At 36.0% G+C, this 17,032-nt stretch overlaps 1 protein-coding gene across 1 annotated transcript in view; it reads left to right on the top strand.

Moving 5' to 3' along the window:
* The window catches only part of LOC126188085 (integrin alpha-4-like), a 521,321-nt gene that overhangs the window by 224,861 nt on the left and 279,428 nt on the right, over window positions 1-17,032 (top strand). Inside the window, exon 8 of the mRNA XM_049929540.1 lies at window positions 9,378-9,463. Coding sequence (XP_049785497.1) covers window positions 9,378-9,463 — 86 coding nt within the window. The remainder of the gene's footprint in view (window positions 1-9,377; window positions 9,464-17,032) is intronic.

Genomic DNA, 17,032 nt, shown 5'->3' with positions numbered 1-17,032 from the left:
GTATCCTATAAAATTCCAGTTTTCCAACTAGGATGTTAAAGGGTATGCATTCAAAGTACAACATATACCAGATACTTATTTTCAAATGCCTAAAAATTTCAGTGGCAACAGTAGTAGTATTTTTTCCATTTTGGAATATAAAATGTCTGTTGGACCAGGCCTAATACTTTTTGAAATAGTTGTTTATCTTTTTGGGAAGGAACAGTACCAATTATGACTATAAAATCTGAAAACCAAAGGACATAAGACTGATATATTAGACAAAACAAAGTTATATATAGTGAAGTGTTGGTGCCTGGTCCAGAACTGAGATATATGGCATAAAGATAGGTTATTTTAACAGTTTCTGGCAATGAGTTCAATGCTTTCATGGCCATACAATACACTGGGCACCCAAAACATTATGACCACTGTTCACCACACGGTTGGATGCCACCTGGTGGTGTTGCAGGAATGTGATGTGGTGAGGAAATTATGTAAGCAGAGAAGAGATAGCTGGGAAATCATTGTAGTGAAAATACAGGTTGCAAATGGGGAAATCCTCATTGACAAAGGGCAGATTGTTATTACCCATAGCCTGTGAACAGGTATTTCAAAAATGGCAAAGCTGATTGAATGTCCATGTGCTATGGTCATGAGCATCTACAGAAAAGTGGTAGAATGGCAGTGAAACTACCACTAGGCTTCACAGAACTTGGGATTTGGAGGATTGTCTGCTTGGTGAAGTAGAATAGGTGGTGGTCTGTGGCACCTCTGATGAGAGCATGATGGTGGTACACGCTCATGTGTTTCTGAACACACCATTCAGCACATATTAGTGAACATTGTGTTTTGCAGCAGATGGCCCCTACGTGTTACTGTGTTGACCTAATGACATCGTCAATTGTTTTTGCAGTGGAGACGGGACCTGTGGGGTTGGACTGTGGATCAATAGAAATGTGTCACATGGGCAGATGAATCATGTTTGTGGCCACAATACCATGCCATGGACACAAACTGGTGGGAGCAGTATTATGCTACAGTAGACATTCTATTGTGCTTGCATGGGACCTGTGGTAGTAAACGAAGACAACATGCCACCTGTGGACCACCTGCCTGATGTCTTCTCTAACAACAATGTCAGCTCTCATGTCTCAAAGCTAGAATCATGCTACAGTGCTTTGACAAGCATGATAGTTGAATTACTTTGATGTGTTGGCCATCACATTTGCCTGATTTGAATCCGATGGAACCCATCTGGGTTTCTATTGGGAATCATCACTGCAGAGGCAAATCAGTGGCCCATTATTTACTTGAGCTACATGACTTGTGCATATACATCTAATGCCACATACCTCCACAAACCTATAAAGAAACTGTCTGATCTGTGATGAATCAGTGATGTATCATTCCAAAGACAGACAAATAAGCTGCTCGTATAAGCAGTTGGTCATGATGTTTTGGCTCATCATTGTACAATCAGCTAAATAAGATATTCCAATTTTACCAGTTCATTGAATCAACACTGTTAGTGCTGTAGGGAATCACAGTAAACTAATAAAGGGACAAGCATTAATAAGAGAGGGGATTTGAAACATATTAATTGCCCAAGGTTTATAATTCTCTTTTGGTCATAGGGTGGACTTTCTCATGGAGAAATATGCTGCTAGATTTTACTAAATGTAATCTATTTGTCAAGGATGGCAAAGAATGATAAAATTGTAATTTAAAGGGTTTTTTTGTAAAACGATGAAGAGATTGCCACAGATACACAGTTGAAGTTAATGAAAGTGAGGTGAGGGAAGGAAAGAAGGTAATCAAAATGAGTGTAAAGTCACTAACAAAGTAAATACACTTGATCTAATTGAGCAGAAGGTGAAACAACATGCTCAGTTTCCTTAGGTACCTCACTCCAAATTATTGAATGTATTGAAAAAAATCAGTCTGTATTCTCCAAGAAAATCAGTAAGAAGTCCAGAAGTGTAGCCATATTCCAAGTTATAGAACACAAATGGTTTCATACAGAGCCATACCCAGTACAATGAAGAGAATAGCAGCAGTAGTAAAACTTCAGAGAATGCTGAAAGAATACATAAGTGATAGATCAGCTTGTGGTTCCTGTAAACCATTATATTTAGTGTCAAAAAAAGGATGATGATGTATGGCTTGTGATTCATACACAACCATTATATGAAATAACTGTGCCACAGTCAGGTCAGTCAGATATTTTTGAGGAACGACTGCATTTCAAACATGTGTAATATAAGGGGTATTCTAAAAGAAATGAACCGGAGGCTTAATTACAGAAACCAGTACCTGTATGTTAGAAGTAGTGACCCTGGCTGATGAGACACTTGTCCCACTGTGACACAAGGTGGTGAATCGCAGTTTCATAAAATTCTCGAAGCTGCAATGTTAACCAATTCTGCACATACAGCTGGACGCCGTCATCCGAGGGGAATTGTTTGCCCCTCAGAGCCTTTTTAAGGGGACCAAAAATGGCATAATCATGGGAGAGAGGTCTAGACTGTATGGAGGGTCACCGAGAACCTCCCATTTGAATTTCTGCAGGAGTGTCACGATTATGTTGGCTGTATGATGCTTTGCATTGTCCTGGAGCAGAATGACCCCACAGGTGAGATTGCCTGGTTGTTTTGATTCAATCGCATGGTGAAGGGTGGGCAAGGTCTGTGAGTAACACTGGGCATTCACTGTTGTCCCATGCTGCAGGAAGGGAATCAGAAGATTAGGCCATGTTTGGTCCCCTTAAAAATGCACTGAGGTGCAAACGATTCACCTTGGATGACGACATCCAGCTGTACATATGGAACTGGTTAACATAACAGCCCCAGGAATTTTATGAGACATCCATTCACCACCTTGTGCCACAGTGGGACAAGTGTCTCAACAGCTCTGGTTGATACTTCTAACATACAGGTACTGGTTTCTGTTATTATGCCTATGACTCGTTTCTTTTTTAATGTCCCTTATACTTACACAGTCTGGATATAACAAGCAGCTATTGGCATCTGGAATTTGATCCTATCTGTTGTAAATACATGGCTTTTCTCTTTAATGACTGGTGATACCAATTGGAAGCGACAGCACTCACATTAAATTTGAAAGTGTTGGCATTTGTGCATGCATTAAATCAAGTAGTAAGAGAAAAAGAATTAAGAAAGGTCACAATCAAGCTAATCTTGTGTGGACAATGACATGGAAGGAGCATTTATCCATAATAAAAGTTCTGCCATTACTGGAAAGTGCTTGATAAGTATTGAACAGAAATGAATATGAATTTAGGGTCAGTGTTTGTTTTTGTATTCATGTGAATATGAGCTTGTAGGACATCTATGGCAGACATCCTGACACATGAGGATTGATTTTATTCAAGCCACATCAGAATTTGGGGCTGAGCTCCAGTTGTAATTTGCAAATGCTATGTTCTTCACACACATTGTCATTATGGTGGGTGAGAAAGCTCCACTAGTGTCAAAGGAAAAGAAAGTATTGTAAGCAAGGCCAGATGAGCCACAGTGCCCTATACATCCGATTGCTGAAAGCCTCTTCAGCATGATGGTGATTGCAGACCTACTAGAAAGAATAAAAAGCAGAGTAGAAATTTTATTTATGCAATTTTTTTCTTTTTTTCTTTTCAAATCAAGTGCTCAAATTGTAAGAATATCAGTGTATTGAAAAGAATAAAAACATGGATATAATAGAGGGAAACATTCCACGTGGGAAAAATATATTTAAAAAGAAAGATGATGAGACTTACCAAACAAAAGCGCTGGCAGGTCGATAGACACACAAACAAACACAAACATACACACAAAATTCTAGCTTTCGCAACCAACGGTTGCCTCGTCAGGAAAGAGGGAAGGAGAAGGAAAGACAAAAGGATATGGGTTTTAAGGGAGAGGGTAAGGAGTCATTCCAATCCCGGGAGCAGAAAGACGTAAGTCTTTCCGCTCCCGGGATTGGAATGACTCCTTACCCTCTCCCTTAAAACCCATATCCTTTTGTCTTTCCTTCTCCTTCCCTCTTTCCTGACGAGGCAACCGTTGCTTGCGAAAGCTAGAATTTTGTGTGTATGTTTGTGTTTGTTTGTGTGTCTATCGACCTGCCAGCGCTTTTGTTTGGTAAGTCTCATCATCTTTCTTTTTAAATATAAAGAATAAAAACAAATCCACATACATATGTAATATATGTTTCTCTTTAAATATACTCCATTTTTCTTATTAATAGTTTGTAAGTTGTGCCATTTAATTAATTATTGGTTATTGATTGTATCCTTTTTGATTTTCTATAGTTTTCTTGTAATATATACATTTGTAGAGGTCGTGTGGTGAACATTAAGTGCTAGTGTAGTGAACACTACAGATGTTTATTATTTATTCATGATAAAGATTGAAAGTAGATGGAATATATTTTCTCAATTTTCTAAGTTTGAATGATAGCTTGAAAATGATTAACTTTTGGAGGCTATTGGTCCATGTGTGACAGTGCTCGGTACCAGTATCTTCCAAAAATCTGCATACAAAAATACAATTTTTCAGGGGGTCATAGCCCACGTTCTGTTCATCACAGAGAAAATGGAATAGGCCTTGTCCTGGCAAGCATTTGTTGACCTATAAAAAGAATGGGCATACTGTAGCTATCCTATAGTACAAGGTCAAAAATTTACATGACACACATGCTCCAGCCAACACAAATTGAGCGCGTTGGTTGGTTCTTTTGCATGAAGTGTGATGTAGAGGGGACCTTAGGTGGCTTATAAAAGCGCCATTTGTTCGTGGGTGGTTCCTGTAAAAACCCTGAAAAATCAATATTTTAGAGTGCAAAATATCCATTTGTGGGGATGCCACTTCTACAATTTCTCTTCATGGCAGATCATCATAAGTTTTAACATATGTTCTTAAGCTGAAGTTCTTAGGGAACTTTGAAACTTTTTTCAGTATAATTATCCATTATTGAGATCCAGATGTTTAAAGTTACTGTACTGATGCAGAATACCACAAAAACCAGTTTTTAGTCAGTATTATACATTATGCCACAGTAGTCTAAATAAATAATCATAGCAAATGGTTTAAATCTGAGATGTACATTTTGCAGACATTTGTCTAGAAATGCCATTTTCTCATTTTTGAAAATCTGTTGCCATTATTAATATACCTCCAAAACATTATCATTTTTGGGCACAAAAAGTACCATTTGTTGGGATGGCCACTTCTATAATTTCTATTCATAGAAAATCCTTGAAATCTTTACCATTTGATTTTTAAGATGACATTCTCAGCGAACTTTGAGACATGTTTTGCTAAATTATCTGTTACTGAGATGCAGAGGCTTGAAGTTACCATATTTATGGATGCAGTATCCAATCTGAGGCATAAATGTAGTTTTAATGGATGATGTGAACACATGGTCAAGGTTATAGGAACCAGGCTTCTGAGGTCACCAAACTTTGTTTTTACTCAGTAATTTTTTTCACCAACATAACACCTTTGTGTGTGTAATGAGCACTTCACACCCATACAAATATGAGAAAAGTGGTGCTGCAATGACAAAAACTGGGGTAAGAAGGGTCTTAACATGCCTGAAAAGAACCTCGTTTTTGGTGAAACACGATTTATAAGCAAAATATCCAGAAATAATGTAAAGCCAACTGTTTTGTTTTAAGCATATATTATGCCTATTTATTGTTCTTTGCATGTGTAAAAGTATGTAAATATGTTGTAGAATTAAAATAAACTGCCATAACTTTACTGACCTATAGTATTTCTTTTACACAAGCAGCACACCCTGCCATAGCATGGGAAAGAAGAACCAGTGGAAAAACACTCCTGTCAGAGCACAAAAAAGGCTAATATGTTCCTTTTCAAAAGACTCTGACAGAAAAGTGGGGAACCAACTACCTCAATCCTCATTCTGCCTTCTTCACCAAAATTAAGCTGTGCAAACATGTTCATGCTTCTTTGTGCTGAAAGAGAGTATCAGAGAGACAGTGAAAGTGGAAGAGAGAGGAGGCATTGCCAGTTGAACAGAAACAGAGAGGAGACAGTTATGGTAGAAGAGAAAAAGTGGCAGTGAAAGAGAAAGAGAGCTGGATGAAGACAACAACAGTGGGGACCAGAGAGAGAGGAGATGTTGATAGCCAGTTAGAGACACTGGCAGTAAAATAATAAGTGGAGACAAATGTAGATACAAGCACTGGGGGCAAAACAGAGAGGAGACAATGGATGTGTCAAGACTGTATATAGGCTGAGCCCTCCCAGACCAGGGACACATTTTGGATTGAAGTTTTAAACACATTAGTGTAGGGTGTAGGGAAAAAAGTGAGTTGGAACGAAAAATATTTTAGCTGCTGAGGCATGTTGGATACAGTTGCCAGTGGGAAAGAAAGACAAAAGAAGACTGCATAAATGAGAGAGAAGACAATGGCAATAGGATGTACTATTAAATTAATGGGAGGAAAAGGAAAGGAGGCAGTGGCTGAGAGAGAGGGAGAGAGAGAGAGGGAAAGAGAGAGAGAGAGAAAGAGAGAGAGAGAGATAGACAGTGACAGTGATAGAGATGCTGAGTGTGATGACCTAACTACAGAGAGAGTTTGGGCTAAAGGATTTAGAATGTTCTGCATTAAAAAAGTGTGAATATGTTTTCATGCCAAAATTTTTGATGAGGAAGACAAAAAGATGATTGACGCAGCTTGTTCTCCACTTTTCTGACAACGTCTTCTAAAGGGAAATATAATTTTTGTGCTCTGATAGGAGCATTTTTCTAGTGGTGGTTTACATATTTAAACACCGAAAGAATATGGTATTGTGAAGAAATGCTTTCTAAAATTGCATGCTGTACTGAGTATAGTAAATAGATATTGATACTATGTGTAATCTGGGGATAATATTAAAAAAAAATATTGTATTTTGTTAGGGTATTTGTATAATGTGGAAGTAAGATTTTTAATATTAAACGATGCTCACTGCTTATAAATGGGAGTATAAATATTCAACTGCAAGAGTGTATTTGCATATAAATAAAGGCAACTTGGTCACACAAAAACTTTAGTTAATGTACTTAGCATACATTTGACTATTTCAGAAACTTGGTCTATATCAGGTAAAATGCATACAGAGAAAGTAATTCTTAATATCCTTATTTATTTACAGAATTTATTTATTGAATTAGGATTTTGTATTATATACTTTAAATACTATATTATGCTTTAAGAGTAGGTATGTATAGTAATCTTTCCTAAGATTTTGAGAACAATTTAAGAATATTCATTAATAATCTTCATATATGTAAGTGGCTATTTTGTAATCTTAATATAATTTTTTGATTTTTCTATTTTTTAAAACATTTTTACACAAAAACTGTTTAAAAATGAGTTTTCTGCTGTGGGTAGTTGAAAGATATGTAGCTAGCATAATCTCATAATGTGATATAGTACAGGAGAGCATATTTATTTGTCTCAACGATATAGGAAGTAATTTGCTGTGTCAAGAATTCATGAATGCACTTTTGGCATATAACACTGCATGCTAGCATCATCTTCATTTAATCTCTCTTGTGTGAAATTTTGTTGGCTATTGTCCTGGACTGTCACACTTTTGGTTTATTGTTAGTCACAGTTTGTACCATTCCTTGTCAATATACCTAGGCAAGTTGCCTTTGTCTTAAGCACTTGTATAGTGGCACATGATACATAATTGTGTGACAAAACTATTTATAAAAATGACAAGTCTAGTTGTATCACAGTGCTTCTGTTGTTTATCAACCAATGAATCCTCAAATTTCAAGTAATGGATACTACAAATAATCCCACTGTGACATCCTTTGTACATGGTCTATGCGTTTTAATGGAGAAAGCAGTTTTACATGCATTTTGTGCAGCATCTCTCTGCCTATAGTCCTATGCTTTATTGTACACCTATTACGCAGTAGTAACTGTTTCCTTAGAAGTTTCTTTACAGTGACCATGTGCAATGAATGGTATTTCTTGTCGTGAACTGTTCTACTAGGTACATATTTATCCAGTGACTGAACAACTACTCTTTTCAACCTGAGTCACAGTTTCACTACATACTCCTACCCATAGATAAGTGTTTTGAGTTTCTCTTTGACATATGACGCAACTGCTTCTCTATCTAGATTACTGAACATGTAAAACTTCCTTCTTTTTTTAGCTACCCTTTGTTATTTAGTAATCATAATTGCTACAACCTAAGTCTCATTACCATGGCTATGATAATCATCTCAAGTGGCTTGAGTGAAATTGTGAAATCATGTTACTGATCATAATTATAATATAGCAAAGTGAAAATGATTAATGGAAAATTATTATCTTTTAGACTACCTAAGTTCCAACAATTGATAGTGGATCACTAGGATGTGTTTTAATTATTACTTTCTCACATTACTTTATTGCAGTACTTTCATAAAATCTAGGTCACAATTCAGAATTTATGCTTAGAAAGCGGTTCTTTGTTAACAACTTACTACTGCTACTACTACTAGTACTTACACAAAAGCAAATGTCATATATGAGATAAATAACTCTTAAATGTTTCTCCAAATTAAAACATAAATCATCTTGGTTCTTGCCACCCACCTGGCCTTAATTTACATTAATTTCTTTCATCTCAGCTTTTTTCACTGTAACTAATCTTTGCTTCAGTCCATTTTAGTTTTCTACATCTTTCATTGTCTTTCCCATCTATTTTTCACCAACCCCTCCCCCGTTATGTACTATGCACTTAATTTACTCACTCTTATTAACTCGTGCACGGTGTTTTAGTAGTAATCTCTGTCTTGCATATCACCCTGTCTTCTGCCTTTAAACTTTCAAGTTTTCAAATCTCATCAAATGCAGTCCCCAACAATCAGTCTTCCCTTCTCATCCTGTGTGGTAAGTCTCCCATGGCCCACAGTTGTGGGTGACGTTCCCAAAATCTACCCCTTTTCCTAGATCTCCCAGTCCTTTTCTTTCACCCTTCTTCCTTCCCCTTCAACCTCTTCTGCCAGAAGAAGGAGCCACTCACTCTGAAAGCTTGCCAATCACAACAGTCTTTTATGTGTGTGTTCTGCTGCCACTTGGTGAGTAGATATTTTATCAATCCAATTAAATAATTTCATCAATAATTGATTGTTTTCGGTATCTGTGGTGTAACTTTAGCTACACTAATATTACCAAGCTTTCAATTTTTCAGCATGTTTAATATTTTATTGTTTATTTTACATAAAATAAGCTTTCACTCTTATCTTACTTAAATACTGTTTTTTTTTCCTGAGGTAACATAATCTCATTTGGAAAAATTTAAGTATATTACAAACTATGAAATCTTTTGTATCAGTAATTTTGTTTTTAAATTTTAATACCTTTCTTTTCCCCACAGGCTACAGTGTCTCTTCGGGAAAATTCTTTGATGGTCCAGAACTTCTGTTTGTGTCAAGTGCTCCAAGATCTTACCTCAAGGGTGCTGTAAGAAATTTCATTTCTGGCATATTCTCTTCATTCAATTAATAATTTATCAAGTTTATAAAGACCACAATGAAAGTTTTGAGAATGAATAATTTGTGATTGAGTGTCATACTTTCAAGGAATGCACATGATTACAGTATACAGCCTAATCTAGCATTTAGAGCATTTTATACAATGGTTTCTGTTTGGTTTATGAATGGTTTTTAATGAAAATCAGTGCCACCTGCAGTTGACTTTGGAATATTCTTCTGTTTATACAGCCATAGTTTCTTTTTTTTTAATTTAGTCATGGAAGAAATTCTCTTCATGTGGTCACTCACCAACTCTCATTCTAGATACAACATCTGTGAGCTGATAATACAAGTAATTGGGTTTTGTCAATAGCACTTATAATTACTTGCCTCTCCTCCTCACTACAGCCTATTAGACACTTTCTATGGCAGTGTCCATATCTAACAATGAAACATTGTCTTCTCTTTACCAACAGCACAGTCCATATGAATTCAGGATGGCTAGGAAATAATTTTTACCTCCATAGTCTTGGATGCTATTGAATTTAGCATGTGTTAAAATGAAGGGCTGAGTAAAGAACATGTATTTTTTTGTTTTCTCCAAAATAATTTCTGCTCTGAGATACAGCCCTCCAAAGATGACACTGTGCATACTATTTTGAAGATAAGAATTTTGGAAAAATTTTTAAAATGCTGTACATCTGGAACAGTTTTAGATATTTTACTAAGTTTTTTTTATTTGAAAGATAGTTGCTCAATGATTACAAAGAAGCCCTCCATTTGGACTTATTTGTTAAAGTTCTTTTACTATAGTGTTCTGAACTTTTTTATAATTTATGGATTTTTTTTAATGCCGATCTATAAAATTTTGATTTTTTTTTCTTCTGTTGATTAGTACCATATAGTTCTATATTCCCTGAAAAGGAGAGCTTCAGCTTTTAGGTTGAACAGGTTTTATAAACAATTTGAAATTTTTTCCGTACATAAAACCTATTTTATTACCACATTATCACATAACAGGCTCATAAAAATCAGAAACTAGCCTTATTTAACATAACTTTAGTTTTGAAAGACAAGTAAGAGACTCATTTTTCAAGCATTTTAAATGATTCCAAAATGTATGTGAAAGGTCCAAAGATTTAAAGGTTTCAATTTACACAACTTCTGTGCACTCTGTTTTGCAATGAAATTAGCCAGTCAATGAACTAAAACTGTATTCCATTGCTTCAGTATCTTCCTTTGGTATATAGTGATGCCTTTCTGTTGAACCAATAGAAACTGGAGCGCTTACAATCTTCAAAACATTGTGAATAGAAGTGAGCACTGATTGTTGGTGTCCTACAGCTGGAAACCTATATTCAGTAACTGGTCCATTTGGTAGCAAAAAGTTCACTACAATTTTGTTTAACTCATAACTGGTGTCTATAATCTCTGCAATCCACAAGTGACAGCCATATACACACACCACAAACATACCCCTTCTCAGGTTGCGAATCTGAATGTTATCCTGCTGTTTGTGAGGTGTTGGTGGAACGAACGAGATTTCTTGTTGCTTGCTCTGTAAAGTACATGCAATATGAGTTCGTCCATCACTTTGGGTCCAAACATGTGTCCTCTGAATCCCTTTCACAGGAGTAGTTTGTTTGGACCATTCTCCTTTTTTATGCTCAAGGAACTCTTTGATTTCCTCTTTGGACAAAAGAATGAGGGCTGCGGGTGTGTAAGAGTTCATAACTCTCATAAAATCCTCAGCATTCTGAATTGCAGATGTATTTGGTCTGGAAAGATTATGTTTTGTAGCATGGTCCTTCAGCAGACCTCCTACATCATCACAAGCCCCATTCCCATGACCAGTAGCACTATATACTCAGTCAGTTGGCACAAGCAACTTAGTCAATTCAAACAGCTGGTAATGATTTGTAAAATGACTTGGAGCACCATCAGAAATAATGATGATCTTCTCTGCCCCTGTTTCTAGTTGAAGAATTTTGCACATTGCTAGCAAAGTATGTGCTGAATCATGTCCTGCGTCATCACTTACAACTGCAACACTTGAGGTCTTGTTTCGAAAATATGTCACCCCTGTAAAAATTGACACCTGGTCATTACTCCTATGATATGCTTGTACTTCTTGTGGGAGAGTTACAGACCAGTTCTCAGTAAAATTGCACAGTGATGCACTAAATATAGTTCTTCAGCCCATACACACACTTTCACTTGTGCGATGCTGGTGTATTACTGCTTTCACTGACCATTTACCAAGTTCATCAATGAAACTGTTAAAGGCAACAGTTTTCTTAATTAGTTTATTTTCCTCTCATGTTGCATATGTAATTTCTGCTGAGTTATCTGCTACATCTTCCAGGCCAAGTGTCTGTAAAGACAGTCCTTCCTTTCCAGGGCAGTCACCACATTCTTGAAACAAACAAGTCTCTCACTTTACATCACAGTGTACTAATGACTTCAAACCACCAACCATGGTGACATATGTCATTTGATCCAGTAAGTTCTTCCAAGTTACCACACAAAGTTCAAAATTTGTCCAGTATATAAGTAAACAGACATCTCTTGGTGGGTGTGTACCTACACACTTAGGTCATAGTGCATAAAATTTTGATATTCCAATACGTGAAGTTGCACAGTTGCTTTTATAAATTGAAAAAGCTTCTTTAATACTGCAAGTCATGTAATTCTTCACTTTCACAACTTTTTGACCTTCAACTGCTACAGTTATAGTGTCTTTTTTGTTGGCGCCCTGCTGAGAACAGTTCCACTTATATTGCAGATAAAATGACTGCACTATCTAAACTTCAGCTGCTTCTACAGTGTGCCCACAATATGGATGTGATCTTCCAAAGATTTCTTTTACAGACCTCACATTTCTTGATTTGATACTGATGGAATGTGGTTCAAAATTGTTTTTTGTGAAAATTTTCTCTGGAATAATAGTTAAAAATTGCACCTTTTCACTGTAGGATGCACAATATTCAATAGCTGTGAAAAATTCCTGACAAGATGTGCAAGACTGCTTTGGTTCATTTTTTTCTGAAGGTGGAATTTCTAATTAGAAGAGTGTGATCAGTTTTGCTGTAGTGTATTCATCCATAGCTTTAGTAATTTCTCTGTACTTTCTTGATGCATAGAGCTTATGACCTGACTTCACTGACCATGGTTTCTTAACTGGACTAACACCTACCTTTGTAGTTGACTGATTCAGGGCATTTCATTCTTCCTTTATTGATGCAAAATTTGCATCATCTGCACCATGGGAGGCTTCATCTTGTTCAGATACTATCATTGGTGTTATTCTGTCAAAACATTTAGAACACAAAAGGTCACATCTTCACTTTGAAACAGAGTCTTCAAATGAGAACACTTATTCCCAACCTCTACAAAATCTGCTTTTTTGTTTGGCATATATATCACTCTTTTATGGATATGCAAATAGTCAGCACACTTCACTCTCCTGTGACCCCAGCCAGAAGACATTTCAAACAGTCCTTTCGACTGTGTCAATTGGAAAATTCCTCAAAAAAACACAGAGCTCACTGGATGGTCGCAGATTTCTTAAAATCCTCTTCAATAAACAAATTAGCACTTAACAACCACAATACAGAAACCAGCAATGAACAACCATGACAAGAAAGTACAACAAAGTATAAGAAATATCTGCAACAATGAAAGAGAAAAGAAATAACTGCAACAAAGAAAGTAAAAAGAAATAACTGGAACAAAGACAATAGAAATGAACATTGTAACAAGGAAATTAGTAAGAAAAAACTTCAGTGAAGACATACATTACCCTTGGAATATAAAAAAATTGATTTTTTAAAATAAAACTTGTCCAGCTCAAAAGTGGAAGCTCTCCTTAACAGAGAATATAATACTACATGGTACTAATCAACAGAAAAAAATCTTAACTTTTCTGGATTGGCATTTCTGGAGAAGGAAAAAATATACCTTAAATTATAAAAAAAAATTTAAAAATGACAGAAAAATAACTTTGACAGATATGTCCAAATGGCAGAAACCATTGTAATCATAAATCAATTATCTTTTAAATAAAAAATACTATAGCAAAATATCTAGAACTGTTACAGAGATATAGCATTTTAAAACTTTTTCCAAAATTAACATCTTCAAAATGGTGTTTGCATGTCATCTTTGGAGGCCTGTCTCTTGGGGCAGGAATTTTTTTGGAGAAAACAGAAAGATACGTGTTTCTCACTTACTCCTGAATTTTAGCGTATGCTAAATTCAATAACATCCAAGACTATGAAGGTAACCCCCCTGCCTGAAGTGATATGGATTATGCCCAGCTCATTTATGAATCCATTGACACAGGATCTTTCCTTGTATTAACAGAAGAACTTCTACATTTATTTTTCCTTTCAAGATACTTCATTTCAAGTAATATGCTGTGTGATTACAGTGTGAGGTTTACCTTATGCGGAAACTGAATTATTCATTCTTCTTACTGTCAAGTGATACATACAATTCAGCCCTGAAATCATCCTTCTCTTCCTTTGATATCTCAGTATGCTTACCCATCCTTACAAACACTTCTCAGTTGAAATTGTTTATGATTCTTGCTCTACTTAATCTTTCCCAAAATGTGCATCTGTGCACACTGAAGCAATCTAAATGAGTGTTTAGTGAGACATACGAGACACAGTACACCCTCCTAGATGTATTTAAGGTTGGAGACAGACTACCTGTGGGGTAGTAGATAACTGCCTTGAATTTCAACCTTGCAAGACTGCTATATCTTAGTCTGACTATGCTGACATTCTTTGGCTTGGTAGGTAGTGGATTTCCATTTTAGTATTTTCAAAACTTTCTTGAATGCATTCTCACCTGCCCTTGTAATTTTCATAATTATAACATGCTTATTGATATGCCTGGGTGGGTTCACATGCCAGTGTGTTGTTAAGGATTGACACACTGCCATTACATTGAAATGAATCAACTAGTTGCATAGTACCACAGGGTTAAAGCTTGCACATGGGGCTACATCAATAGGAGTTCATTTGAATTGTAAATGATTTTCACTTGAACAATAATTAATTATGAGTTAATATAGTGAACAGTTGAGAGAGTGGCTCACTCATGTAAGAAAGTGTAAGTTGTAAAAGGGGCATTTGAATGTGGGAACATTGTTTTTGATTATTTTCCACTCAGAACATTGATCATGATAAGTTATTTTATCATTTCTTAATCCTGGTCTCATCACATTAATTAATGTATTCTCTGATACTGTGGCGCCAGAAAGGCCAACACCAAGGCTGAGTAAATAGAATAGAATGTACAGCGATAATTCCAAGTTTAGCAAGAAGATAGTATCCAGAATGAGATTTTCACTCTGCAGTGGAGTGTGCACTGATATGAAACTTCCTGGCAGATTAAAACTGTGTGCCCGACCGAGACTCGAACTCGGAACCTTTGCCTTTCGCGGGCAAGTGCTCTACCATCTGAGCTATCGAAGCTCCTGCAGAGAAGGATGATTTCAGGGCTGAAGTGTATGTCCTATTTTGTATTCCAAGACCAAACATCAACAGTAAGAAGAATGAATAATTCAGTTTCCACAGAAGGTAAACCTCAAACTGTAATCACACAGCATATTACTTGAAATGCAGGAGAGCTTCTGTAAAGTTTGGAAGGTAGGAGACAAGGTACTGGCACAAGTAAAGCTGTGAGTACCAGGCGTGAGTCATGCTTCGGTAGCTCAAATGGTAGAGCACTTGCCCGCAAAAGGCAAAGGTCCCAAGTTCGAGTCTTGGTCGGGCACACAGTTTTAATCTGCCAGGAAGTTTCAAGAAGATAGTAATTTTGTTCCAAATCACTACGAATGGTATGAAATTACATAATTAAAATTAAATATATGAATCAGATTGGGACTATCTGATCACACAACAAAAAGCAGAAAATAGGTGTGTTTGCTTGAAACTGATGCTGCAACAGCAGATATGTGTAATTGCAATGAAACATATAGTCATACCATGTTCAATGAACTGTAAAATGTGAAAGAAGACAGGTTGCAGTAAATAAAAAGCAGATGACATCGTTGCTATAAATTTTTTTTTTGAATGATCTGATAAAAATAAATAGTGAAGTAAACAAGGGTAGTATCAGCAGCAAAATTAAGCGAGGTAAAGAATGACATAAAATCCAAAGATTTAGAAATTTTAAATAATCACATGATTGGAGTGGAGTTGAACATCTTGTGTACACTTGCAAGGGAATCCACGAATAAAAGAATCATCTGATAGTGAACAGCAGTATTAGGATGCCTTTTATGTGGTCATGGTATTTGTAGGAAGGTTGAAACCAGTCCCATCCCAATTAAGCACTACCTTCATCAACTTTTAAAATTAGTCCACAATATATTGCACCATTGAATGTAAATATTTAATAGAATCTTAACCCTTTCCAATTCAATTTCTAAAGTGACTGTATTCTCCCCTATTCTTATTTATTTTGTATAGTTAGGTATGTAAGAGATTATGTCTTGTTATACCACTGCTTTAAAAAAAAAAAAAAATCAGTAGTATTACACTTGAGAAATTTATTTTCTTTTACACTAATTTTTGAAACTACATTAGTGTTTTTTTATAGCTGTTTATAATTTTTTCTGTATGGTACTTCATAAAACATTATTCTGGTAAAGTCCATCCTTCCTCTTGCGTGTTTTGCAGTAGAAAATTGTTTCTCCTCTTTCTACTGATGCAAATCATGTTGCCCTGTGTTGATTTTTTTCATTTTGTATTATAAAAAGTGTCTTCCCATTTGGTTGCCACTTGTGTCAGACAATGATGACCTTCCTCTTTTCTTTGAATTTGTATTCCTATACTGGCTGACTAACTGTCTGATTTGATTTTATTCTGTTGGAAAGGTGGTTATTCACATTTTTTTTCTACTGAGCAAAGAAACTAAATATTCACTACAGCTATTTCAGTCAGGCATAAGAATAATTTTTTCCACCCCTTGTATGATCAAGACAGAAAAAGGAAACTTTATATCACCATCATCATCATGATAAATTTCCCAGGTATTTGCCACAGGTTGCATCTCTTCATGTCTTTCCATTCCATTAGTACTTTCTGATCCACTAGAACTTACATTACTCCATGTAGTGGACATTTCTTACCAATCACTGCATCACTAAATTGTCTTTCATGCTCAGTGTCTTCAAGAAGCCACCTGACAATTTCATAATCACTTACACATTTTCTATTGACCATTGTGATACTAGAAACTAGTGAATATAATATGCTTTCAGTGATCAGATCTTTGTATTAATTGCTGCCATGCACCTAATGAATTCCAACAAAGGGGCAGATGTAAAGCACACTACTGGAAACATTTTTGACATTGTCCAGAATTGATGCAACAGCAAAAAATTGTTATGTCGTATGTAGTCCAACTGTGGATTGGGAACATTGGTGACATGGGTAGCAAGACTGGTCAAAATTTAATTTTGAATAGATTGTATACTCATCTCTTACAGACAGTCTCTGCAGAAAAAGGCCTTGTTTTCTAGGGATAACGGGCACTGAAA

The sequence above is a fragment of the Schistocerca cancellata genome, chromosome 5 (genome assembly GCF_023864275.1).
Source record: "Schistocerca cancellata isolate TAMUIC-IGC-003103 chromosome 5, iqSchCanc2.1, whole genome shotgun sequence".
Classification (NCBI taxonomy): domain Eukaryota; kingdom Metazoa; phylum Arthropoda; class Insecta; order Orthoptera; family Acrididae; genus Schistocerca; species Schistocerca cancellata.
This window is presented reverse-complemented; position numbering and strand designations above follow the sequence as displayed.